We start from the raw sequence: 26,537 nt of genomic DNA on the forward strand, positions 1-26,537 counted from the left end.
GGCTCAAGTTCGGTATCGCGAAGGCCATCGAGCACCAGGTGCTGTCCACGGCGACTCAGTCGTCTGCGTGCAAGGGTGGCGCGGTGGTATGGGCCATACGAACACCATCCGCGTTGTGCTGGCGGATCCGATGAATTTGGGGCTTGCGCAGGTGTGAGCGGGGTTCGTGCCGGAGCGGAGGGAGGCGGTTAGGTCGTTGGGGTTGGGTTGGGCGGGTTGCGAAAAAAAAAAAATCTCTTTTATTAAAAGTAACAAGAGAAAAAGATTGTTTCTTCTTTCCTCCTCCCCCCTCCTTCCCCCTTTCTGTCCTGGAGATTATTGTTTCGTTTGTCGTGGTGGGTGGATTTCTAGATTTATTGATCGAACGAGGAGACCCCCTTCCCCTATGTGAGAAATAGTGACGTTTTGTGGAGAGCCAAGGATAGTAGTGGTTTTTCTTTTTCTACTTTTCTTTTCCTTTTTCTATTTTACTTCATCCTCCATTTTTTATTGACGAAAAAAAAGAAACGAAAAACAAATATACATAGTAATTAATAAAAATTTGGTTCTTGGGCGATGACGATGCCACTAACTTTTTTTTTTCTACTTTCAATGTTTATACGGTTTTGTTAACTCGTTGAAGTCAGGGAATTTTCGTATGGAAGCAGAATGAGGAGAATCGCCCTGCACACATGGCTCGGAGGAAAAAAACTTTCTTCGTTGGATGCCCCATCCATATAAATTAATTCAGTAATGTGCTATCAATTGCTTGGTTTTGTGTGTCTGTGGATCTTGAATTTGTAATTATTACTCTTTGGATACAATGAGCTGAGCAAAAAAAGACAAAAAAAATTATGAAGCTTGACGTTTTTGTGAGCTGGAAAATTGTACATGGTTTGTATAATAAGAAACAGAACTTTCCCGAGTGTATCTGTGTTGGTGCGGCATGGTAAAACAACGTACTTCTTGTAAATAAGGGAGATATAAAGTTACGGGAGGAGGGGAAAGGTGGGGAGGAGTGATTTATAGATCCGACAGGAATATTAATAACTATCATTAAGAAATACAGTTGGAAGGAAGGCGGAAGTAGAAAATGGGGGAAAATGAAAGCTGACCAAAGGAACTAAGTGAAGAAGTGTGTCTTAACACCAGGTGGACATAGAAAAAGTGTGCTGGGAACATGCAAGATGCCAGCATGGATTGTCGTAGCTTCCATGTTTCCTGTCTTTAGTTTCTTTTTTATCTTATTAACCCTCCTCTCTGCGAGTTTCTCGTGGACAGGATAGGTTCGTGGCGTTCGGATTATTCATGAATTCGTTTTTTCTAAATATATAAACATGCATTCAAACTGGCTCATAGTTTGATTCAATTCAACATAATTTCATATTCTCGTGAGTCGGAGTCATTGAAGTCGTAGGCCGGGCGTAAGTAAACACTTATCATTTTTTTCTTCTTGGTTAGAAGAAATATAATTTCACGAGGGCTGTAGATAGGGTTAAAAAAAGGAGAAAAGGAAAGAAAAGGTGAGCTGCGGTAGAAGATATCTGTAGTCTGAAGGAACTATTGGGTGGGTATGAGATGTGTGCAATCTAAGATGTGCCACCTCCTGATTCGGCATTTTCTTCCCTGCCGGCTTCACAGGTGTCTCGCTCCCGTTTGCATTCACGCTCAGAGCTCTTTAGTCTCACGTTGCGTCGATCCACGTACGTGGTGTGGAATTGGTGCCAAGAACTAGGCGTGGTTTTCGTTTCGTTAGTAACCTTCGACTCACATAAGATCTCTTCACCTTGACGGCGGTTGAAAGTTCTGGAATGTATACTCACTTTGGAGCATGCAACACGTATCTCGCCATCGCCTCCCGGAAACGACTCTTGTACTCCTTCGGACTGGTGACGGTCGGTCTATTCTTCCCACCGCCAGCAAATCCGCGATCCTTAATCCATGACTCTAATTTCTTATCCCAAGTATATGTACGGATGCAATCGATGATCCCGACGACGAGTTCCTGGCGATTTTCATCAATCGCGATCATAAGAGAGTAGTCCATGACGTTCTGTCGGGCGAGGAATAATGTGTCATTCCATACGCTCTGGCTTAGTAGTTTCTTGGAGTGTTCCCGAGTGAACAAAGGGCTCTCGTAGATGAATTCAACCATGTTTTCATCGAGGAGGACTTCGTTGCGCTCGCCTGTGCTTTGTACTTTGCGATTACGCATTGAGCCTTTTAGATCGAAGATCCGTGTTGGATTTCTGTCATAGAATAGGTTCTCCATGAGAAGCAGGAACCAATTAAATTCGACACCTGTGACGGGGTTCTTGATGATAACTTGGTAGAAGCCGAACATCTTTGCGATGGCCGAGGGTAGTTCGTGAAATAGAGCTTCTGACATAATTTGAAAGTATGCTGGAGCGAATTTTAGAAAGGCTTGGGTCTCGATGGTTGAGAGAGATTTGAGGATGAACCGATCATCTAATGTTTTGAGGAAGAGTGACTTGGTTTTCCCGCCTCTGGAATCCCATTTCATGCAGCGGGATAGTGATCCCACTATCCGTTCTGAGACACCGCATTTTCTTCGGAGTGCATCGAATTGCTCAGCATAAAAAACTTTACAAAGCATCTTGGTCTGGCCTTCTTGGAACTGGTATTTGAGATGTGTTCCCGTCTCTCTCAGCAGTGAATGTTCAACTTCTGGCTCACGACGTCCATCATTGGGTTTGGTTTCTATTATTTCGTCATGCTCTTGAATGCTCCAAAGTTTATTCTTGTAATCCTCAGAGTCCAGAGCAAAAGCAATCAGGGAGCTTGGTTCATCCTCTCGAACAATGATATCGCAATCTGCGAAAACGTGATCGGAATCACTGAGAGGGTATTCGAGTGGCGCCCACCCACTGGCGGAGCGTTCAGCCCAGAAATTTGTCAACACTTTAAGCAGTGAAGTCCGTTCATACTTCGGCAACTCCTTGAGATAAAGTTCGTCAGGTGACAACTTATTCGTCTCTTCCGGGGAATCAACAATCTGAAGTTCGTCCAGCAGACTCCTTTCAGCGTCACTGTGCTCTTCTTCTTCCTCCTCCTCCTCCTCTTCTTCTTCCCCTCTGCCTCCTTCGCCTTCTGCCTCTGGAAAAACTTGACTGGCTTTTTGTATGCTTTCTTTTGATTTACTAGAGACTCCATCCCGTTGTTCCTCCGCCGCCTCTGACATTTCTTCTGGCTGAGTAGGGCCCACCATTTCGCTCATTAATGTGGTTGATTCCTTTGAAGTAGCGGCAGAGGACTGATTTGACAGGAAGTCCTCATCTGATGGGTCACGTTCCTCTACTGCATCCCTAACGTTCTTATAAACTTCTACAATCGGATTTGAAGAAGCCATGGGGTATGCGCGAGAGTTTTTTCTCTGCAATGCTCGCTGTTCCCGTTCCTTTAAACGCTCTTTTTCAAATTCGCGACTGAGCTGTTCAAAATGTCTTGCGAGATTTGAAACCCGCGAGGTTCTGGATTGTACAGAGCGGGGTATCAGGGAATGGTGACCAGAAGTAAGTTTACTGGGTTTTAAGGACGATAGGCCTAAGCGATCCGAGAACCTCTTTTCATTTCCTTTTAATTTTGAGTCACTACTTTGTCCTGTCTGCTTCTCAGCCCTTTTAGGGCTCGAGCCACCAGTTGATGACCTTTGTGGGACTTGTATTCCAGTCACACTGCTGTTGTCATTTGAAACATAGCTTGGTTGTGACTGTGCTCTTAGCAATGGTGGAGATGTTCCATTCGGGTCTTTTCGAGCCGATCTCTCTGTCGGTCTGGGAATACCGGAGGGCCTGGGTGTTTGAGGTGCGCGTATAGCAGGCTGCTCCGTACTATCTTCGCTGCGTTGTTTCTCTTCAGATTCGGTCTGGGCCTCATTTGAGGCGTCCGACAAGAGCAATTCGGGAGCAGATTGAGAATTGCTATCAGATGCAGGGTGAGCTTCGGCAGTAGTTTCAGCTGAATGAGAGGGAAGGCGCTCGGGCTGAGGAGGGTTAGGATTTTTCGTCTCATTCTGAGGAGATATGACTAAGTCTAAGTGTTGAATATCTTCCTCAGAAGCCATTGGCGTCGCTGGCAGTTTTACGGCTTCACATTTCTCCACTTTTGGGAGGGTGGGAGAATGAAGCTGCTCGGGACTTTCATCGTCCCTATTAAGCTTACCTGAATGCTCTTCCACTACGGAAGCGAGAACATTCTTAGCCTCTTGAGGAGATAATGTCATCCTCCTCGCCAATTTCGGGCTTTCTACCAATGGCGAAGTAGTTGTCCCATCGGTCTCCTCTGCCTCAGAAGGCGTTATCGTTGACATCTCGTCAGTGGAAGTGAAGGATGCGACAGAGCCCTCCTTATCGAGGAATATCCTTTTGAGTTGTAATGTTGCCAATCGTCGAATATCTTTTTCGGAAGGAAAGAAATTCCGTTCAAATTCTGCGAACGTCGCATCCCACTCCACAGCTTTTTCCTGGGTCGCATGAATCACCCTATTCAGCGGGACTATTTCCCAGTATCGAGAATTCATGTACAGTTCTTGGTGTTGTTTAATGAGGGCTAGATGATCATCATTCGCCCGTTTCGTGAGAGCCTCAATTTCTTGCTTGCAGCTCTCAGCCATTTCTGGCATGACGCTGTCGACATTAATACTTTTTAACCTGGACTTAACGGATAACATGAATCGATTCAAGCGCTTCTCGGCTTGCGTGTAGATTTCATTCCGGAGCCTGAGATCTTTATCAACTTTCCACGTAACGCGGGGCCGCGGCACAATTATTTCCAGCAAATTAATTGGATCATAATGAATGCGAATAGCCACATCTCTGAAACCAAAATATCGAAGGTGGTCGCGATGCAAGTCATGAGGACAGACGCCCGCACGTGCGTGTAAATTCCCGCACCAAAATGATAATTCAAGATATTTTCCAAAAGAATACCTCCAAGTGCTTTCTGACATGGGGATAGCTGGTGTTTCATTACCACAGATCTTGCAACAGCTCCACATTAAAATCACATCCTGCAATCCGCGAAGCTTGGATGGATATGTTTGCACAATGACAGTAACCTGGGCTTCACCATGTACGTACTGCCGGTGATGATTAAACATCCGTTCCTCACAACCATTCACGTCACAGACGTCGTTAGCGCTCAGGCAAAGTTCTTCGACATACTGACCTAGAGTAAAATCGGCTTCGAATATCCTGTCCGATTCATGCTCATTGTAGAATTCGAGAGCAAATATCTCCGGCCCAGCACACGGAACGGAGGTTGTCGTACAGACAAGGCTGTGGAGCACAACAATATTTTGATGTGCAAAGGGATCAAAGAGATTGTCGTTTCCGGAGATAGAGGCCTCCCACTGTCTTTTTTGTGTTTGGTAATTGTGCAGCGCTCTATCATATTCTGCATCATGGACGGCATGAAGAACTTCCTTTACTTTGGCTGGGGCACCGGAGAGGGATTCATGGATCATCTCGGGAGTAATGAGAACAAATTTTTGAGATTTAGATTTATCATCGCTTAGCTGCTCGGTTGAGAAGTCCTGATCACGAAGCCGTTTGAGATATGCAAGCTGTCGCTCTAGCTCTCTCGCCCGCATGAGAAGGTAGGGGGGCATGAATTTCACAAATGGGGATGCGGAAAGAATTTTTGTTTGATGTTTCTCGACCATATCCTCGTAGAAAGCAGGCTCAGTAGTAGAATTGACGCTATTATTTTCAATAGATGCGCTCGTAGCGGTGTCGCTAACAGAAATTGAACCATGGGATGTCGTCAGCTCTGTTCCAGATTTTGCTCCGTCCGTGACACCTGACTGAGAGCTGGTTGGATCGCGTGTTGTGGTGCTCAGATCGTCCGTGATGCTAGAGGAAGCACTTGTTTTAGCGGTCGATGTTGTATTTGGGGGCGAGGAGGGTATTTTCGCGAACTCGTCTCTCATGAGACAGGTTTCCAACTTCAAATTGTATACAACATAGACCATGAATTCCGTGATCCGTTTAATTTTCATGAGAAGGTCACTTTCAGCGCCACGTAGGACGATTGTGCATCCCAATTCCTTCAGACAGCCAGATATATACATATATGTCTTTTTGCGGTTTTTGTGGACATATGTTTTCAGATCAAAGCTTCCACATTGGCCGGTATACGATGGATTGGTGGCTAGCCTGTCCATGGACGTAATAATTCTAGTCTGAGTGCACCTAGACACAGCCTCAATTACCGAAGGTTTGACATTGTACGCAGTGGCGATATTTGCCTTTTCCAACAACTGAAGTGCTAATCCAGAAACATTCTTTTCGACAAGAAGAAGATTAGGGTTCAACGAGGATATTCTGTTGACCAGATTCTCAAGGAATTCGCGTTCTTGACGAATGACAGGCTCCAGACTCATGAAATGCTGCTGGTGGCGTGCGTATTCAAGTGGAAATGTAATGATAAGAATGTTTGGTTGGGGAATAGTTCGCGGCATACTTTTCAAGGCTAAATTTTTCGTAAAGACCAAGCCAGATACATATGATGTATCCCCGGGGCGGCCCCCTGGTATCTTTTTCAGTTTCACATAGTGGCGTATATCCATCGCGTCACCTTGTTGGACATTAGGTTCTACATCGTCCGTGGCTTTAAGGAGAATTGGCAATAGAGCAGTTTCCCAAGAGTGAGAGTGGGGAATATGTGCATCTTTCAGAAGTTGTCGGAGGAGTTTGCGAACGTGATCCAAACTAGCTCGATTGAGTTCAACTACCGGCGCGCCAGCCCCTCTCATCGAAGAGCTTCTAGTCATTTTGAATCCAGCGGAGGCTGATGGACCTTGTATAGATAGGGCTGGTGCAGGTTGATCCTGGTGGAAGTAAATGTGCTGACTATCTTTTGAAGGGCGCGGTGATACGCGCTGGTGGATGCTGCTTGCAACACTCAGATTACGTCGGCGCCCAGAACGAGGTAGGTTCACTGCCTTCGAGCTGCTTACGCTCGTGTCATCACCATCACGGGAGAGGTACAACCCTGGGATTCCGGGCCTGTCGCCAAAACGAGAACGACTTTTTCTGACAGCTGCAAGAAGGCCACCGAAAGATGCTTTCTCACTGTCGCCAACACTTTTAGAGAGAGAACCATCTGAAACAACTGCGAATAAGTTTGATTGCTCATCTCCGCTTGAGGCGTCATCTGACAGGTACTGGGCTAGATCTGGATCAATGATGTTATCCCTGTGGAAGGCCGGCAGCAGGGACTTCCCGCTCATATCCTCTGCAGCACGGCGTTGGAATGGAGCTCTATCCTCGTGGTAGGCTTTAAAACTGCGAATATATTGATGCCGAGAATGATGGCGTTTATGGCCAATGGAATGTTGCCTCCCGTTTATCGACGATTTTAGAGATCTTGATGAAGAGGGCCTCGCAAGCTGGCGATCGGAATCGAATTCGAGGATGGCAGAGCGCCGATTATTCCCATCACCAGCACGCCGAGTTGCAGGAATGGCCATGGTGGGGGTCTTCAGCACATGATCAACCGATTGGGACACAACAGATGAAGCGTCGTCATCGGCCACGCTCAAGCGAGATATATTCCCGTTGGACATGGTGTCAGGACTTCGGGTATTTATAACAATAGGGCTCATGTCATCTCCAGATAAATCTGAAGAATCATCTTGATAAGCGATAATTTTGCTCTCACAAGGCCTGCAAACTCGTATTGAACCGGAATGTCCGAAATCAGCGCCCGGTATCAAAGAGGTGCATTTTGCATCGAAAATTTGGCCGCACGTGCGACAGTGATGTTTCCTTCGGAACGTGGAAAACGGTTCGCCGCAGTGAAAACAATCCTTTGCATTTTCGTCACGCATCCAAAACTCCTTGCCAAGCAGCCTACTTCGGAAAGGGGGCACCTCCTGTCGAGATCGGGCAGGGTGATATTTTGGTTCCTGGGTAGCAAGACCAGAATTGTCAAGGTGGAACGAAACATGGGGAGGAGCTAATGTGAATTGATGCTGTCCATTTGACTCTGAGGATGGTATCCTCGAGGGTCCAAAACCAGGCAGGCGTGATTGGCTGATTTTGGGGGTGACTTTTGGGCGCTCCTTGAATGAGACCTTCGATGAGTGCGTGGATGATTGCTCCTTGTCTGTCATGGTTAGCGATGTTGCTAGTGTTGTAGGTGTTTTGCCTTCGTGGATGGAACTATCCGTGGTTGAGAGTTTTGAAACGCTGTTAGTGATGGAAGTTGGAGCTGGTGAATAATCATTCGAGATGGATTTGTTAGAGTTTCCAGGTTGGCAGTCTCTACGAGAAGGATGTGTATCGTTCGTTCCATCAATCGATGTTTTCCAAGCAGATCTTGAGAAAGATGTATCCAGTTCAGCTAAGGCATGTCGATCTTCGATGGCAGACTGCAATTTTGGAGACGCTGCGCGTTCCATGGGAACACTTTCCGGCAAGCGAGTCTCTCGAAAAGATTCACTGTTGTTATGTCTTGCTATTAAAACTGGCGAATACGACTGCCTACTCGGTGCTGACTCCTGTTGTGACTGTGACTGGCTCGTCGTAGTATGAAGCGAACTATCCCGTCTCTCTGAACTGACAGAATCGACATTCTGCATAATACTAGATGCGATGCTTCCTGAGCCCCTTCTACTGTGAAACGGAATATCCTTCATGGCGTTCACGTTTATTTCAGTCACCGTCGGGTCGGCCATCCCTGACGTGGTCTTGGTTAGAGGCGCAATTGGAGATTTCAACGGTCCGCCAATCTGTCCCGATGCTTTTGACGACACACTGCCAGCCTTAGAGGACAATCGTGACGGCTTCCCTGTATACTGATTTGCCGTCCCTTCTTGTATCGGGGGGAAGGCGCCCAGAACTGGAGATTGCGATTTGGATGCATGGGCCGAGTTCGCAAGCGATGGTTGCGAATCTGTCGATCCTGGCTGCCCTGATAGATTTGAAGGAAATGAAGATGTGTTAGGGCTCCTAAACACAGGTGTTTCTGCTGGTATTATATCAGGCTGTCTTGAAGAACCCCCAACCATATCTTTGACACCGCCTACAGAAGCACGAAATCGATTGTATAGACCGCTAAGGCCGCCTTGCAAATCTCCAACCAAACCCTTGTTGTCCGTTGCTGGAGGGGTAGCAGGAAGACCAGTAAGCTCATAGAAAACTGTGAGCTCATCTGATTGACAAGCGGCATTGTGTATCTGGTTCAACGCTTCATTTCGATGTTCCCGCTCTGCTTGCGAGCTCATAGACCCAAAAGAACCCCGTCTTGAAGGTCGGCCAAGTGGTAGAAATATTGAGGACGCGGAGGGGCTAGAGTTCCCCTGTGACTTTTGAGAGGCCATGTCTGTATTCAACACGCCAACATTAGTAACCTACAATATAAAATAAATCAATAAATCAATAAAAAAGACAAAAACCTTCTTGATCTGATCAAAGCAAGGCTCTCCTCGTATATGGCAGGTGACTTTAATGGCCCAAGGCTTCGTGAGAAAGTTATTCCATCTTTTTGTGGTTTACCTCAGAAGGGAAAACGCGACTCCGGTGAGAATGGCGCAGAGATGGCAACCGTGTGCAAGACACGCAGAAGCAGCGAAATCGAGGTGGGAGAATCGATGGTTGTGGTCATCGCTGCCGCCTGGCTGCTGCCAACTTGACGTGGATCATCAAGAGACGTCACGAACATGTTGAAGGTCCAATGGGAGAGCGCCGTTGTGGCTAAGTCAGCAACTACAGGTTGGCCTAGGCTATTCTGCCAAAGCGGTGAGAGACGGAGGGAGCAAATCACGGTTCATTTACCCCAGTTGGGAATCTTTAAACATCCGTGATTCACGGGTCTAGGGAACTACCAAAGTGGAATACTCCAAGTTACATCTGTCCATTTTGAGTATACTGGCCATGTTGAGCTTTTTTTAGCGCGTTTACGAGCTATGAAGTGGCAGGGATCAAGGACAAGTTATGTCCTACGACGATTTCCAGCTCCATCATGGAGATAATGAGAAAGTGGATTGCGCCTCTTGTCGAAGCCGCGCTATGCTCTTACTTGGGGGAGCCCTTCCCAGACGAAGTGGCCTTACGGAACTCACTGAAGCTGGTAGAGGATGATAACACCCTTCGAGTCCGCGTGGGAGATCAGAAACTCGTGCAGGTGGCTCAGGTATGCATTCGAATTTTATACAGAGGTGGAGTGGGATTGGCGCTGACGTATCTCATGATAGTGGTATCCCGATCCAGAACCCATCCGGGGTACTCTATCTGATTCTGAAACCGCCATCTCGAGCGTTTTTTCCAGAGAGTCTACGGAGATCTTCTTGAAAAAGGCCAGGAAGCGACTTACCAACAATACCCGGGGCGCAATAATCAAGATCAACGAATTCGATATTGTTATTAGCTATGCGAGAGCTCATTCGCCTGAGATCGGTCTCTTTATCCTGGACTTCCATGTTGAGGGATGCGAGGGAAGCAGTATATTTGGCAGCCCAGTCGATGTCAGTGGAAATTCCAGGTTATCAAGCTTGGCTAGGAAGTGTTCAAGAAAGTGTATTACTCAAAGAAATGGTCGTGCTTCCCCCAATGGAGAAGGGCGGGTAGCGAATGTGGCCACAAATTCAGATTCGGATTCAGACTCAGATGCGTCATCTCTGAGATCTCAGGCCTATGACTCCACTGCACCGCTTTCCCAAGAGCAATTTATATCGCAAGCTCCATATCGTCAGCGATTAGATAACCCCCAAGTATCTGCCAGAAAGGACGCTGTCCTGCCTAAGAAGAAGAATGCGACGTTGATACTTTCTGCTCTTACTTCGAAATCAAGACTAGCAGAACCAATCTCAACCATTCCAAAAGAGAAACCGTGTCAAACGGGGGAAAGCAACAGGCCTCTCTCTCGTGAATTTGATGCGGATATAGACCAGATTGGTTTCGCAACTCAATTAGTCCCATCTATTGAGAAAACGAACCCTACCCACGAGGAAACAAACCCCAACGGCCCCCGCGACGCCGAATCGTTATCTCCATGTAGGAACCCGGTTGCAAGTACATCCCTCTCGCACATCTCTGATACTAGATCCCCAAGAGTTGACAAGGGCCGTGATGCGAATGATGTGGCAAGTCGAAAAGGTCGCGATAAGTCAACCGATAACACAGATCCCAACACATCCCCAAAAGCGCCTAAACCAACGGTTCAGAAAGAGGTGACGACTAACAACAACCCGAAGCCAAACGTGCAAACAGCCCGAGATGACCCCTGGAAGAACATGACACGAATTCGCCACCGGGATGTTACAATTCGCAGGGACCAAGAAGATCTAATCCAGATGAAGGAGTCCTGGGTTCCTCCAGAACCGGGGAAGCAGGCACCACAAGCCCACGTCCCAATACGTCTTTTGCAGGAATGGAACGATATGCACTGTCGCAGGCCATCAAGAGAAAAGATTAACGGATGCGCGGCTTCTCAGTCCACAAATGAGGAGGACGACCTTGACTCTGAATTGCTGAAATCTTCGTCACAAGGCGAAGTACTGGACTCGGAATGGGCTGCCACTCCCCAATCAACATCCTCTTCTCATCTTGTTCCGCAAGACAGCAGCCCACTCGCTGTGAGCGACATACGTCCATCACTCCTTTATCCCGCACGCAATGTGTCGGTTCGTAATAACGACATTCTAACTCGTGACAATGTGGACGAGTTGAAAGATGGACCCGACATCCATGTCAAGTCACAAAAAGCATCCGCTTTTGGTACCACTCCACCCATTGAAGATGACGACGATTATTCTGAGATGGAAATGGCAGTTCCGAACGGTTTGGGAGATGTGAGCCAAACTAGTGAAGACTCTGGGGATGAGGAGATCCCAAGGTCTGGAGCCTTAGTCGAACAGACCCCTTATGTCCAAGCAGTTAAACGGAAAATGGCAACAACCATTCACAGCCCGAGGAACACTGATGAAGATTCTGGCCAAAGCTATAACAAGACATCATCGGACCCTCTTATTCCTTCAACCTACGATTCCCGTTGTTTAAATGTTCACCCAGAGTCCTCTATGTCTACTCGCGGAAAAGCCACTCGCAATTCCGTAAAACCCTCTAGTCCTGCACCCACGGAGAGATTTAATCTGCTAGATTGCGGTTTAATGGATGGTGATGATGAATCTATGGCAGAAAGACAACTAGTGTCCGATTTGGATGAATATATGCAAAGCACCCGTGATGAGTATCTAGAAGTATCTACTACAATCCAAGCTCCAGGGACCGCGGAAGACGCTACTAAACCATCTAGTCCCTCCGTTAATATACATGCATCTCAAACTGAAATGAACTCCACCCCGCTGATTATCGGAAAGCGGAAACGGAATGAGATATCTCCCAAGAATAACAATTCGTGTAAAGAGCCAAAGATTTTTAGGTCGCAAGCATCCCGCCACAACAAACTCTCCCGCACGATAAAACCCACGGAATGTCGGCAAATTGGTTTTGAACATCGATCTTGTTTCGGCAATAGCATATTGCCATCAAAAACAGAAGGCATATATAATCGGTTCAAGGAAGCCTATCCAGACTATGCTGGTAGCATTGACGATTTCAGGAAGGCATGCGATGAACTACAGCACCAGCGGGAACAAAATTTTATGAAGCGATCATTTCTGTGGGACGATTTCGTTGTGCGATATCCGTCATATGTCCTACAGTATTGTGACGATGGGGAGTCTTCTCACATTGCTCCCTACGTGGATTATTTTCAAAGGGAAGTCAAAAAGCCATCCTGCCGAAAGCGAAATCTCACAGCCCGCGACCTGGACTTTGTCTTGGCTGACAGGGTAAATGAGAATGAAGCCAAAGAGACTTCCTTTGTGGAGAATCACAGCAGAAGGTCTTCTTGGGCCAGTGTCCTAGTTAACAAACAAGAGCCCCAAACTCAAAACAATATAGTGGTACATGTATCGTCATCAGACGAAGAAACGGATAATGGTCAACAACCGAGCATCCCCGAGTCCAATCATGGAGAGTTACTGGTCGGTTTCGAGATTGATCCGGATAAATCTCTTTCTAAATCAAGTGATGAGCTGGATGTTCAGGAAACTGCTAGTGTCGAACTTGGAGATCCGAACCCTTTTTTTTCTCTTTCTGATTCTGAGAAAGAGAATGCCACTGCCTATGAAGATATTATTAATGTTGAAACCAAAATCAACCTCATGTCAGATAGAATTGCTGAATCAGTGGAAGGGCATTATTGCTCTCCTCTTGCTCCAACGGCTACAAGGCGGGCCCGCTGCACGAACCTCGACAGTGACTCCGACGATGATAGCGTAATGCTTGATAATTCCTCTTCGAACTCCAGCCTACATGAAAGTAACCAAGAAGAGAACCATGATGCCAAGAATGGCCCTGAAAAAGTAGACAGGGCTGATCTACCGAATGAACACAGCCAAGTCTCTCTTGGAAGCCAAGCGAGGCAAATCTCACCTCCACAACAGTCTCGAAACCAATACCGTCGCTTTTTCCACCCACCACCTGAGTCTCCTCAAGACTTTTTGTGGGATTTATACAATAAAGCGAACCAACCAAGTGACGTGAACGATCCAGATGATCCGAAGCAGTGGCATAAGTCTCCAAATACCCCATTTAAGATCTATGCCCGCAATGTGGCAAAGCTCCAGGCAGACTACGGGTTTCGGCAGGATGGATCCAAAGCGGATCCAATTCGTGTGGATGAAGACGGCGTTGTTTGTCCCCCGCCGATGGGGGATCCACAGGGTATGGGCTCGATGGGGTGGAGTCTTTGATAGACAAAATTTGTAAAATTTTCGCCAAAAAATTTTTTATTCATTTTACTCACAACATATATATCCCAGATGGAACAAAATTATTTGCTCTTTATCGAATTAGATCAGAGGGAAAAATGTTTAAGAGGAACGCATGTTCTAGTGACTGTATTGTTAATGATGAAAAGGTTTATTATTCCTCCCTGAGCAGATTTTTCTCTCCCACTTCTTATCTTGTTCTCTTTCAAAATCGGAGTCTGCTATCTTTATGCCCTCATCCATGAAGTCTTTTTATTCTTCGCTGTTGGATTGAGGGTTTGCGGTTTGCCTGAGGCCCTTCCAGCGATTTGATGTGATCATCTAGGACTCACATTATTGTCACTGACTAACATTTGTTTTCCCGATTCCTTTCCTCGAGATGGTCATGATATGTCTACCCACGTCTTGTCTTGTACATTGTATTGCTATAAACCCTATCAAAACTTGGTTCATCTAGAGCTATTAGGTCACCATGCTTCAACAGATTTTCAGAAGCGCCCGCACACGCAGAAGAGGCAGAAGAGGTATCTCCATTCTAGAGAGACTCTAATAGGGGCCAGAATGCACAGTGAAGCAAGAGGCGTCCATCAAAGCCAACCACCGGTCTAGATAATTACTTAGGAGGAGATATGTATTAATTATTATGTTTACAATAACCCTAGAGACTGTTGCAACCAGCAAAAACTCATCACCCATTCACAATACCTTAAGTCCCCGAGAAAATCGTGACACATAATTAACCGTAGCACATTATAACGTACCCTGGCAAACAGGACTTCTCAGGTTAAAAGACTACGCTGGATCTTTACCCTCTTCTGTACGCAGAAGTTCAGCCACCCGTCCATGGCCTTCCTTTATCGCCCAGTTTAGCGGTGTCAGCCCGTCATTGTCCTTTACATTGACATCCAATGTCGTAGCCAATAGCAGTTTAACAATTGCCTCATGTCCATTGCCTGCTGCAAAAGACAATAGGTTCCTGCCATTCGCGGCTGTCCAGGTCCTGTTCACATAAACATTGTCAAGGAATAGTTCCACCACCATCTCCCTTCCGTGACGAACAGCGTGGGACAGGGGAGTGTCTCCACCCTTGTCTTCAGCGTCCATGTCCCAGCCTTCCATTTCGAGGAGTAATTCAACCGCCTTCCGCCGTCCACTTAGTGATGCCCAGGACAGTGCTGTTCTTCCGCATTCATCCTTCAGGTGCACATCTATCTCATTCGTTGCCAGCAGCAGCTGAACAACTTCATCGTGCCCAAGTTCTGCTGCGTAAGAGAGCGCCGTCCGTCCTTTGTTGTCCATTGAATTTACGTTGACTCCTTCCTTTTCCAGCAACAGCTCAGCCATCTTTTGGTGGCCATTAATTGATGCCCATTGTAATGGCGTCAATCCATTCTCATCTCCAACATCCGGATCGACCCGTGCATCTGCGAGCAGCTTTCCAGCAATAGCCAGGTTTCCACATCCTGCAGCATAAGAAAGAGGAGTGCGACCTTTATTATCCTTGAAAATTGGAATAGCCCCTTTCTCTAGAAGATAGTCGAAAGTGATGAAATCTCCGTTTTTGGCAGAATATGATATCGCGGTGCGGTTGAGTCTGTCCCTTCTTTCAAAGGCGGCCCCACGCTCAACGAGGTTCTTAACAATAACATACCAGCCCTGCCTCACGGCGGAGATAAGTGCTGATCTGTGTTCTTTAGCATCTGTCATCATAGGGCTCAGTTCTAGATAGTATAATGTGGAGCTTAGGTCACCAGAGTCAATAATGCGAGATAGGGATATCTCGAGTGAACCCCGCAAATCGGTTCTAACCGAGTCGGATTGGCTGGAATCGAAACCCTCACTATTACGCAATTCTGCTTCTAGTTCTTTCACTGTCCCCTCATCATCTAAGTCCTGTAAGTAACGAAGAACAACGTGGCCATAGCACCTCACAGCGCCAACAAGAGTGAGTCGACAATCCCCTTCCGTAGCAAGTGGGACATGCCTTTGAGTCTCAAATATAGGGTCATTGAGGATTTTGAGAATGCCGTTTGCTGCAAAATATAGTTTTGCATCGCGAAAAGCAGCCTGGCGGTAGCATTCACATAATGCCAAGGCCAGTAACCGTCGGTGGTTAAGCAATTCAGTTTGCCTAATTTCATGCTCCTCCGAGCTCGAACTTGTCTCTGGTTGCAAAGTATGAGGAAGTGCCCATAGTAGAAGTTGCTCTGCTTCGACCCATTTACCATCACGAACATGTGATTCCGCGGCTTTTCTAGCAGCTGAGAGGATCTCTATCCCGAGTGGAAGTTTTCCCTCGAGTCTGAGTGCGGGAATTATGCATGTAAAGGCGTCTTCCACTGGGCCTAGACCACTATTAACGAAAGCATCATGAATCCGACAGATGTTGGTATTGGTAAGACCGAAGCGCTTAGCGTCGCGAACAGTCGTTTTTCCACCAATGCTCCTGATAATCCTCGCCATTGATGCAAAGAAAAGTGAATAAATCTCCTGAGCACACATGATTGGAAGGGATTTGGTCAGCGCGGGGACCTCCAACATTGTGAAATCGCCAACTTCCAGTACATCGGCAGAAACGTTCTGCCAGCCAAATAGGCGGAGATCATTGGAATTGAGAGTTGGCTGTCTTGTCTCAATGATGTTAAAGCCTCCACCTGCACGCCAGAGTTCAAAATCCAAGATTACGTTGGCATTATATCGCGGATTTGATTTAGCAGAAATAATGCGTCTGAGCGGGGCTTGCAGGGGTCCATTTATGCCAGCCTCCTTGAGAGACCAAAGCCATATCCCAAGGACTGCTTCTAGTTCATATTCGTCAGCTCGCCATTTGCCCTCAGAGTTGCCATCTAAGTCAATCTTCCGTCTGAGTGAGAGGTAGATGTTTCTGTCATTCTCTCTTGTCCCAATAACACTACTCCATGGTGAGCTTTCGATTTTGAAATCTATATCCGGTCTTGCGTTGTCAGGTGAACATTGGACGGCCCAGAGGAGAGTAAAAGCTTCATTCCATCCATGCTCAAAGACGACATCGGTGGTAAAGAGAATTTTGGCGGTGTCTTCGATAGCCCTTGCTAAGGATCGTGCGATACTTCGAACAGCAACTAGCCTATCTTCCCAACAGCTGGTTAGTCGCGCAAGACGTGCTCTATGCAGGAGTGCTCTCGGAATATCATGAGGCAGCCTATCCTCTGCTGAGTTCATGTGAAAACTGGCCCTCCATTTTTCGGGAGCAGACTGAACATCGGCCCGAAAATTCTCTGGGGAAAGCTGGGTGTCATTGTCGATAACGGGCCGAACATCTGACCACATCGGAGGGTCAAGTGGAATATCCGCGCGCTTAGTACAAGGCCAGTTTTGAGGTAATTTGTTTGCATGAGATTTGTGATTGTCACAGTGAGCCAGTCGAAAACCAGAGAGTAAGTGCTGATTCCCGTCTTGCACTGACATGATCTCAAACGTAGCATTTTTGCCGATCATTGGCGTTTTTTCCAGTTGGTAAACAGAGGATGAGGTTTGCGGTACCCAGTTCTCGTCAAAGAGCTTGCGGCTTTCTTTGGAGAGCTTCCCTTGGCGGTGATATCTTGCCATAGAAATTGCCCATCCAAAACGGCCATGGCGGCTTAGATTTCCAATGTTTAGGGAGAGCCAGTCCAGTTCATGTCCCTCATAAAATTCTGGACGATCTGCCAAGAAAACTTCACTCTCTTTTAAGCGCTTTGTCCGGAGAGATGATCGTACAGCAGTCATTACCAGAGTGGCACCCAACTGAGCCACTGCTACAGATGAATGGCATGCTCTCAGGCCTAAAAACTGTAATACAAAGCCAGCTGACGTGGTGCTAATAGCAGCCCATACCAGGGCCGTCTGGGGCTCTTTTCTCTTCTCTTTCCAAGACGTTATGTACTTGGAAAGTTTGCCTTTGCGATGAGTATATGCGAACGAGTCGAAGGCCTGATCGCCTACAAATTGAGTACCAGGCTGAACCCAGTATATTCGAGATGCACTAGGAAACTCCCTTTCAAACACCCGCTCCTTAGTGACTTTTTCAACTAAGCAGGCGCAAAGCGCTATTCCAGTACATAGCAGGATAGTTCCGAGGAAGGTCATTGGGACCGCGTAGACGTCTTGCAAGTCGTCCCTCAAGAATTTGTAGTAGTATCTCGCAATGGCGGCCCATACAAGAACACCGGACTGTAGAATAATTCCAAATACAGATGCTACAATGTACCAATGTCGTTTTCGTTGCTTTAATCCAACATTTAGAGATAGATTCGGATTTGGAGCGAATTTCGAAGGAGATGTACTAGAATCCGACGACCCAGCGTCTCCGCTGTTAAATAGAGAAGAAAGACGTTCCTCGTCCTCGAAAGACTTTTTCAGCTCTCGCCACTCATTTCGGGACGTCTTGAGATACTCTTCGAATGAATAGATTCCGGCGCTTGGCGGTGCCTCTGGGCTTTTGTGATAAAAGTCACTCTCTGTAGCTTCTTCGTCGTGGACTATTTCTAGGAGCTTGGGGCGGCCAAAAACACGAGTGAAGCCTCCATTGTTGTACAATTCGCAGACATCACGGCTAGTAGATGAGCATAGTTCGGCTTCGGCCGTGCCAACCCCTTCCTGTGCACGTCCAATAAAAGCTCTGAGGGACGGGGTGCCGTAGACACGGATCGCGGATACAATCGTGGTAATGATACCAAGCGGCGCCGTCGCGAATATGACAATGTCCGTTGGATATAAACACTCGCTGAGGTATTGCTTGGTAGGGGCTTCTCCAAAGAGAGCAACAAGGGGAGCAAGGTCTGTAGCAAGGTTGTCGGCGAAATCAGTCCACCAGTCACTCATGGTTCGTCAGCAAATCGGTCGCTTGGGAACAATAACATTCCAATGGGAGGTCGTATGAAGGAATAGCGCAAAACACAACAGGAGAAGAGGGGAGTCCTTCTCTGATTATGTACCATTGGTGTGTTTTACCCGCAAGCAGGCACCTCGTGGTATTGTCTGGAAGGGTGGTCAGACGCTTGGGAATCAATTCTGTGGGGTCCTGGATGGGACGCTTCTCCTGTTGAGGGGTTATGATCTGCAGTGCTATCTTAAACAATTTCTCTGTCGTTCCGTGCAAGATGGATCAACTCTTCACACCATTAGACCCTGGATCCCATAGGAGGCCTGCATGGGCGGCTTGCATTAGATAAAAGGGGAATGCAACTTTCTCGATGTTAGACAAGGCTATAAGTTGAATCTTTTTCATCATCTTTGGATCAGATACTTTGTTGATAGCCAATCAGAAGGATCAGAGAAAGCAGCTGTTGGCTCTGGATGATATCTCTGTCGATTTCCAACTTTCAAATTAATGCTAGGCCTTTCAACACAGTCTGGAGAGCTCGTATAATCCGCCGGAGCATGCGACGTATATTTGCAGCTCCAATCCATACTAGCTGGATAGATTCGGTGTCAAATTATTCATAGTCATGGCTCAACTCTCACAGAGATTGTCTGCGATCACAAGCGATCGTAGAAAGATACATCGTCGCCATGTATCTCAAATTCAGTATGCTGGGTGCAGAGTCTCAAGTATGCAGCCAATTGGCTTCAACGACCGTCCACCAGGAGGGCATATGGAGCATGGATGTGGGAGTGTGACTGCGATGAGTACTAGTATTTTGAGAGTCACACGAACAGGTTCGTTCTGCAGGAGCAGCCTTCTATACTTTAGATATGTAGGTCCTGGAATTTAGTCCTCATGTGCGTCATTGTTCTATATATAGACAGGTTAGTTGCTAATGAACCTCATTGTTTGTGATTGATGTAAAGCCATACCTCTACAGTGTGATGTTGGAATGGAGTCAAGTGTCGTCGGCGAATATCAGATGTTGCTTGGATCATTAGCCGGGCCTTGCAAGGGTGGAGGTACTTGAACAGTGCATGAAAAGGGTTCGTGCTCAGTGCAACAAGGCTGGCCCCTGGGGATATCGATTTGCCGGAATAAGGGGAAATAAAAGACGTGGAAGTGACCAACTTGGGCGCAATAATTCAGCTCTGTGCCTCATTTCAGGAGGAGAAAACAACCTCTGTGGTCCCGATCAAGACCCGCTTGCATCTTGATCTGGCATTATCAGATTAAACCATTTCCAAGCACCAAGACTAGGTGCTTTACCCAAACACTTCCTAGAGAGCCTGACCGTGAATGCTATGATATTCTTCACCTAATGTCAAAGTCCATGCCCGGAAAGCCGGAAGCTTCTTGGAATTCTGGTAACATTAGGGTAAATTGTTCATGCAACATTGGATGCATAGCGCCGAGCACTTCCAAAACCAATACCTGGGGACATGTTCGAAAGCTGATTTTCTTTTTTCTTTCCCCTTCCATACATATGCTGTTGCTTATGCATCAGGCTAACACAATTATCTGAAAATTGGGAATTTCGTCATCGGGGTCCAGGAGCGGGGTTTGGGAGGCACCAACCATCCCATTCTCAATTTCATTCCCCAATATGCAGGCTTGTGTCGAGATGACGGAGGTGCTGTACGCGGAAATGCTCAACTGCCCTGAGCTTTTTGCTGATTTGTTAGAGATGCATGCACTGCCCGCATCCAATCTGTCAATTACAGACACACAGGCAAAGACTTCGCGAGCCAGATGCAACCCCACGATCAGGGGTAGAATCCAGTCAAAAAGTGGCTTGTTTGTTGCGGCGTAGACGCACTTGAGCCGTCTTGGCCGACCAACATACGGCTGTTCAAGCTTCAGATTGGCTGGCGGGTAGTTATTTTTAGGACCGGATGCTTTTCTTCAACAGTGCACAAGGAGGAGAGGACGGGTACCAGGCGGATGCAAGGAATGTTGCAACAAAGAGGAGGGGAGAAACGAAAACTCAGAGGATCGAAAAAAGCAACCAGCCAGGTCAGATTGAGTCGCGATTCCCGCTTGCTCCGGAGGCCTGGAGATGATTTGAACGGTACTTGCTAGCCGACATGATGCATAGCAAGGCAGTAGTAACCATTTAGGCAATTCTACTACAGTGGGGCAACATATCCAGTGCCTCGCAGGTTGAGATGCTGTGTGTAATGACGAATTAGATACAAGCCACGATCCTTCATCCATCGTTTTGAGCAAAACCCCTTCAAAACCCCAACCTCGGCGATTGCATATCTCATCGGTATTGATGATACTTCTCATATGTCTGGGGAGGAAACGATATACATACTTGTTATCTCGGATATCTACATTCTCCAGTCTTGCGGCTCCGATGCCTGGCCTGTTGAGAGGCATGCTACCGACACAGAGGGTCTTCGAAGGATGCATGCGCCCTGATCCTGCACCTCGGATTCTGAACATTGCAAGTTTCGTAGAACCGGATTATCACACAACGCTGAGAGTACTACTAGTATAGTATGTATGTGTGCCTGGCGGATCGTAAAAAATTGCTTTGTAAGTAGTCACAGTAACTGCAATTGTGAACTACTGCTTGAAATTCTCACATGGATGAGAACCATTACCATTTTCACAGATATATACACAATCATCCCCTCCACACCCCGCATTAAAAAGCTTAGAAGGTTCAAAGGCTCTATTTAACATCTGACGCATAGCAACTTTCACAGCGAAATAGCTACTTGGCACTTTCTGTTTATTCCACTGATTTGTTTTCCATTGAGTGGTGTCTAGTTTTGCTACTTGGGTCAGCTATTTGCCCAACTCCCATTCCTCATTCCCCATTCAAGTTATTTCATTTTATTATTTCATTGTTGTGCTTTACACACAAACATTCATGTACATACATCTCTCTTGCAGTTTGGACACCCTGGAACGACATTAGAAAAAACCCTAAAACCTAAAAAAAAAACCCTCGTCAAAAAAAAAGGGTCGTCCAAAATAGCCGAAAAGATGGTCCTAGAAAATAGAGATTTGTATAAATGAACATATATAGGATGTAATCTAATGCAAATCACGTAAATAATAACAGATGTTGAGATATATAGATAGAGATATGAAAATACAGCATGCGAAGCCAAAATAAAGCAAACATAGTCGATGGCTTAACCATAATGAAGAAAAAGATAAAAAAATAAGGAAAGACATTAAATCTGTCACTTTCACATGAGAATGGAGAGGGGCCAGGAGAGAAGGGTGTATGATCAAAATATCCCTTACTTATCCTGCCCCTTATTTAGATGGAATGGTGGTTGTGTGCGTATGCATGTGCGCGCGTACGTATACATATGTGAAACTTTTCCCATCCCAACCAAGGGGAAGGGGAATGAGTGTGCACACATACAAACGCACGTTACACACACACACATGTATCCGGAGGCAAAACACATATACATGCGGGAAATGGAGGGTGGGAGAGGGGGATAGCGTAGCATCACGTAGCGTAACGGGAGAGGCCAGCAGTAGGTATCAATCACAATCAAGAACCAAACTACCATAGTTCATTTTCATCCATTTTACCAATATTCATCCAATACACCAATCGACCCTTTATGCGTGCGCATCATGATGTCTGAATGGCTCGTACGCCATATCCCTCCCGCCCACGCCGGCGCCGCCTACAGGTGCACCACCCGCTGCAGCGGGCATGAACGGCGCTGTCGGGGCGCCGCCATACGGATCCGAAACGCGCTCGTACGTATATGGAGTCTTCTCAGCGGTAATGCCGCGGTTGCGACGGCCGCCGAAGCCACTACCGCTGTTGTTGGAGTGGCTGTAAGGTGAACGACCGGAGCAGCAGCAGACGCTGAAAAGCCAGAAGACGCCAGAGGCGAGGGAGAAGGCAACCCCCAGCCAGAGAGTTGAGAACATGGTTTTGCCCAGTGAGGCGTGGACGTCGTAGGGTTTTAGGGAAGTGTTGACGGCGGCAGTTAGAGCGGCGTACATCGCAGTAGCGGTGATGGCGGCGGCAAAAAAGAAAACGGAGGAGACCTGGGTTGCTTTTGTTAGAGTTTTGGGTGGAAGGCGGGAGAAAAGATGCCCGAGGGCGGGGAGGGAATAATTTTAAGAGGCAAATAAAAATAACATACAGAAGACACGATGGTGACAGCCAGGCTACCCCATCGACTGAAAACAGCAGCGATACCAACCAGTAACTCGACACAGGTTGCTACTAACGCCACGATGAAGGCGATGAACATCCATCCAGCAACCTTCCGGTAGGCACTGAGGCCCTTATCGAGGCTAGAAGGTAAGAACTTGTGGCCATCTTTATCCTTGACCAAATCTTCTAGATCCCATTCTTTGACGGGGTCGAACCAGTATTTGGCTTTGCGGTCGGTACATCTGATGATCTTGTACTGGCCGTTCTCATACTCGCCGTAGCAGTGGTTCCAGAGGCCAATGAGGTAGAAATCGTGTAGCTTGCCGCTGCCGTCTGCTTGTTGGAGGCTGTTGGTAAAGGGCAGGAGGTCTTGGGGAAGGCCTTTTGAATTGAGGTTCAAGTCTTTTAGGTCGGCCTGGTGGGTGATATATTAGATGGATCTAGATATACTGTACATAGATTTGGTAAACTCACCTTGACGAAGTAAATATCATTTAATGGAGCGTTGGAGCTTGTCACACCCAAACCGACAAAGATGAGACAGACGAGGGCTCCGATTGAGAGGAGGTAGGGCGTGAAGATGCACGCTATTCTACCGCCTTTGCCCATGATGACGACACACGGTGAGAAAGCGGTCGATAGATGGTTGTTCGCGAGAGACAACTAAAAACGAATGAATGAACGATCGAAGCAAGAGATGGTCGGATAGGATTGAGGAGATGAAAACGAAAGGGCGAGCGAGCGGGTGTTTTATTTGAACACGGCAGGGAAACGAGGTTAATGCGGCTGAGGCTAGGGAGCCAACACGAGGGATTGGCAGCTGGGAGCACGAGCGATCGGGAGAGGAACAGTAGCACCAGGAACAGCCACACAACTCACAAAGCAAGCTGGGGTAAACGAGTGCCCGCCGGAGAAGAGAGAGAGCGCAGAAATAAACAAAATAAGATAAAGAAAGCAAAAAGTGGTGATGGCTCTATCTCCTATATAAGAGCCCTTCCTATTCTACGAGAACTGGGAATTTCTGCCCATGCCGGCCCGCCAAGCCCCCAATGCCAGCGTCAGCCTGCGCAAAACCGCGTCCCACAATAATTCCACCGCATCAACCGCATCCACCACTCGCAACCGCCAGCGCTCCCAGCGTCCCCCACAGCCATGACAGTAGCTTATCTCCATGGCTGATCACAAAAGAAAAACAAGGCTTGCCCTGGCAAGGGATCTCCAGCTGGCAGGGTGGGAAGTGTGCGTGTATCGCATCAAAGCCGTGGCAATAGCCAAACGATTGCTTGCCAACTCGCAACAAGGAGTCGTCTCAAGCATCTCATTGGCGGGCTGGAATGGAATGTTTCTATTCTTTGACACAGCCTAAAAGCCGGCTAATGAGCACTACGCAACCAGGAGACGAGGGGAGCCAAGGACTAAGCCTGTTCGGTGTCGTTTCTGCGTGGCTGTGGGCTGTGCTCTGTGTCATGTCAGTTTGATTCTTTGAGATTATTCTTGTTCCTGAACCTGTTGGTTTTGCTTTGCGAATTCTTGTCGTCATATTGTATCGTATTTAATGGGATTTAATGACATTCTACTAGTCCACCAGGGAGCAGGGGATGGAGGGAATACGATGTTCCATCCCCCCCAGAAATCATCGCCAGCAGATACGGGGAAGGAGTTGATGAAGGAGAGACCGAGGGAGGTATTGCCAATGCGCATTTTCAACCTTGAAATTATGAAAACTAAATAATACATACCACAGCGCAAACATTACTACGCAGAGCTAGCTGGATGGGTGAGTTGACCTTCATTAGTGAGCCGTTCTATGTAAGCTTAGGATTTGCTGGGTCAGATTAGGTTTGTGTGCTATTAAAAGAAATATCAAAACAGACTAGATCTTCTCAGCATCGTTACTCGATGTAACTCGCATATTTTCAGAGTCAACGTAAGAAGAAAAATAATGTGCCGTCCTGCTCGCTCTTGGATCCTCTCACTCAGCCTTACCTCTTGCCAGTGTTGACCTTCTTCGCTGCTCAATCTTGTCCTGCCCGGCGTTCAACCCGAATCGAGTAAAATTGACCCCACTCGCTGCTGTCGTTTGACATCCATATCATTACTCGCATGTATTATTCCCACTTTTTATCTCCATCTCATGACTCCCACTTTGGTGCTGCAGGTGCCCAGCCACAGCCTCTGCCACAGCCTCTTTGTTCTCCGCCAACCAAAGCACCAGAAGCAGCTTCACTTCAGCCAAGTCAAGCCACGGAGTTGCGCGTTGAGAAAATTGAGCTGGATGACTTTTCCCTCTTCCATGCCGTTATTTTTCCTTATTTTATTCTCCTCTATTTTTTTTTATTTTTTTTTATGCTGATATAAATGATTAGATTTTTTTAGGGTTTCCAATTTCACTCACATAATCGGCATCATAAACTGACTACTAAGTTGACTAATGAGTTACTTGTTAGTTAACTAAGTATTCTCCGAAATTTCAAATAATAACTAACTTCAACCACTCAAAAAAAAAAAAAAAAAAAAAAAAAAAAAAAAGGACAAGAAAAGAAAGAAAATGTAGGAGATAAGAGTCGCAAAGTTACATTACATATCATCTCAAATTCAGAGTACATAAACATCGACTTGCACGCAGAATGATCATAAATAACATGCATGCATACCCAGAACCTTTCCCCTCTTCTAAACATGCCATCAAATCAAAACCAAAGAAAAAGGGGGGAAGAAAAAAGTCGAGATGCCTTCCATCCAGTCCTAATCCAATCAATTCTTGGAAATATTCCCGGTCCCATCAGCATGTCGCAATCTCGCATATCAGTGATCTCCCCGGGCGCCCTCATGCATCATCACCCATCGCTAAAAATAACAACGCCCCACAACAACTACTATGCAAGCACCCTGTCTCTCTAGGACTGATTGACAAGCCCAAAAGTTCTGACTTACTATGTAAGCCTCAAAGCCATCGCCCCGCTCGCGCACGCGCGCCGCTGCGGGTGGGCAAATCTGCTGCTCGATTGAGCTTAGTTAAGTTTGAGGATGAGGGATTGATGATGAAACTTCAGGCATTGTTCGAACCAGGTGGATAGACGGAATGAATTGATAGAGGAGAAGAATTGAAGGTACGCAATAGTATCCTATATTCATTCATTCATTCATTCATTTCTAATTTTCTATTATTTTTTATATGGAAAGGTTGTCGTCGGCGTTTGGTTGTTGGTCCTCAAAGGCCTCGTTGCCCGGTTCGCTCTGTACTTTTTTTTTTGCATGAGTACTAATCATCATCAGCATGAGTAATATCAATAAATAGTTAATAATGATTCTATGAACAAACTAATTTCTGAGAAGCAAATTTTTCAAACAGAAGTGTGTGTATTTGTTTTTGGTAAATTCGCATTGCATAGAGGAGCAGAAACTGTTATGGGAGCCAATTGTTGATAGAACACTCTCATACCAAGCTTTGTAGCTGAACAGATGGATGGACAGTGTTCCAGTGCAAAATGAGGTTCTTTGTGAGAACAAAAGAAGCTCACTCACATGCAATATCTTAATTCTTTCCCTTTTCTTTCTGAAGCTGGAGTCTCGAAGGAGTGTTCCAAAAAAGAAGTTTCCATTTCCATGTAATAATACATCCATTTAAACCGGAGCTCCGTACTAGTTTAACTTTCCGTTGAACGGGCTTTTTAAGAGATGCTATTATGCTGGGGCTTAATTAAGGAAAGAAGCGTTCTTCT

At 46.6% G+C, this 26,537-nt stretch overlaps 7 protein-coding genes across 7 annotated transcripts; 3 read left to right on the forward strand and 4 right to left on the reverse strand.

The window, feature by feature from the left end:
- Window positions 1-822: 822 nt before the first annotated feature.
- On the reverse strand, window positions 823-9,325 carry HCBG_08242 (phosphatidylinositol-4-phosphate 5-kinase fab1; the record flags this gene model as incomplete). Its single annotated transcript, XM_045435291.1, has 2 exons — window positions 823-1,710; window positions 1,803-9,325. 2 exons carry the CDS (start codon window positions 9,323-9,325, stop codon window positions 1,569-1,571), a joined length of 7,665 nt encoding a protein of 2,554 aa, XP_045283783.1.
- Window positions 9,326-9,966: 641 nt separating this feature from the next.
- Window positions 9,967-13,762, forward strand: HCBG_08243 (uncharacterized protein; the record flags this gene model as incomplete). The annotated part of the gene is made up of 2 exons (XM_045435292.1): window positions 9,967-10,137; window positions 10,199-13,762. The coding sequence occupies 2 exons, from the start codon at window positions 9,967-9,969 to the stop codon at window positions 13,760-13,762; spliced, it is 3,735 nt and encodes a 1,244-aa protein (XP_045283784.1).
- A 564-nt stretch (window positions 13,763-14,326) lies between these two features.
- Window positions 14,327-18,622, reverse strand: HCBG_08244 (ankyrin repeat domain-containing protein; the record flags this gene model as incomplete). The annotated part of the gene is made up of 3 exons (XM_045435293.1): window positions 14,327-14,385; window positions 14,590-16,886; window positions 17,226-18,622. 3 exons carry the CDS (start codon window positions 18,620-18,622, stop codon window positions 14,327-14,329), a joined length of 3,753 nt encoding a protein of 1,250 aa, XP_045283785.1.
- A 626-nt stretch (window positions 18,623-19,248) lies between these two features.
- Window positions 19,249-19,695, forward strand: HCBG_08245 (uncharacterized protein; the record flags this gene model as incomplete). The annotated part of the gene is made up of 2 exons (XM_045435294.1): window positions 19,249-19,459; window positions 19,592-19,695. 2 exons carry the CDS (start codon window positions 19,249-19,251, stop codon window positions 19,693-19,695), a joined length of 315 nt encoding a protein of 104 aa, XP_045283786.1.
- Window positions 19,696-20,168: 473 nt separating this feature from the next.
- On the reverse strand, window positions 20,169-21,116 carry HCBG_08246 (uncharacterized protein; the record flags this gene model as incomplete). The annotated part of the gene is made up of 3 exons (XM_045435295.1): window positions 20,169-20,533; window positions 20,675-20,961; window positions 20,986-21,116. The coding sequence occupies 3 exons, from the start codon at window positions 21,114-21,116 to the stop codon at window positions 20,169-20,171; spliced, it is 783 nt and encodes a 260-aa protein (XP_045283787.1).
- A 548-nt stretch (window positions 21,117-21,664) lies between these two features.
- Window positions 21,665-23,714, reverse strand: HCBG_08247 (uncharacterized protein; the record flags this gene model as incomplete). Its single annotated transcript, XM_045435296.1, has 3 exons — window positions 21,665-22,703; window positions 22,802-23,230; window positions 23,290-23,714. The coding sequence occupies 3 exons, from the start codon at window positions 23,422-23,424 to the stop codon at window positions 22,263-22,265; spliced, it is 1,005 nt and encodes a 334-aa protein (XP_045283788.1).
- Window positions 23,715-23,986: 272 nt separating this feature from the next.
- Window positions 23,987-24,528, forward strand: HCBG_08248 (uncharacterized protein; the record flags this gene model as incomplete). Its single annotated transcript, XM_045435297.1, has 2 exons — window positions 23,987-24,156; window positions 24,396-24,528. The coding sequence occupies 2 exons, from the start codon at window positions 23,987-23,989 to the stop codon at window positions 24,526-24,528; spliced, it is 303 nt and encodes a 100-aa protein (XP_045283789.1).
- Between the last annotated feature and the right edge of the window lie 2,009 nt (window positions 24,529-26,537).

Source organism: Histoplasma capsulatum, assembly GCF_000150115.1.
Source record: "Histoplasma capsulatum G186AR genomic scaffold supercont2.15, whole genome shotgun sequence".
NCBI classification, from domain to species: domain Eukaryota; kingdom Fungi; phylum Ascomycota; class Eurotiomycetes; order Onygenales; family Ajellomycetaceae; genus Histoplasma; species Histoplasma capsulatum.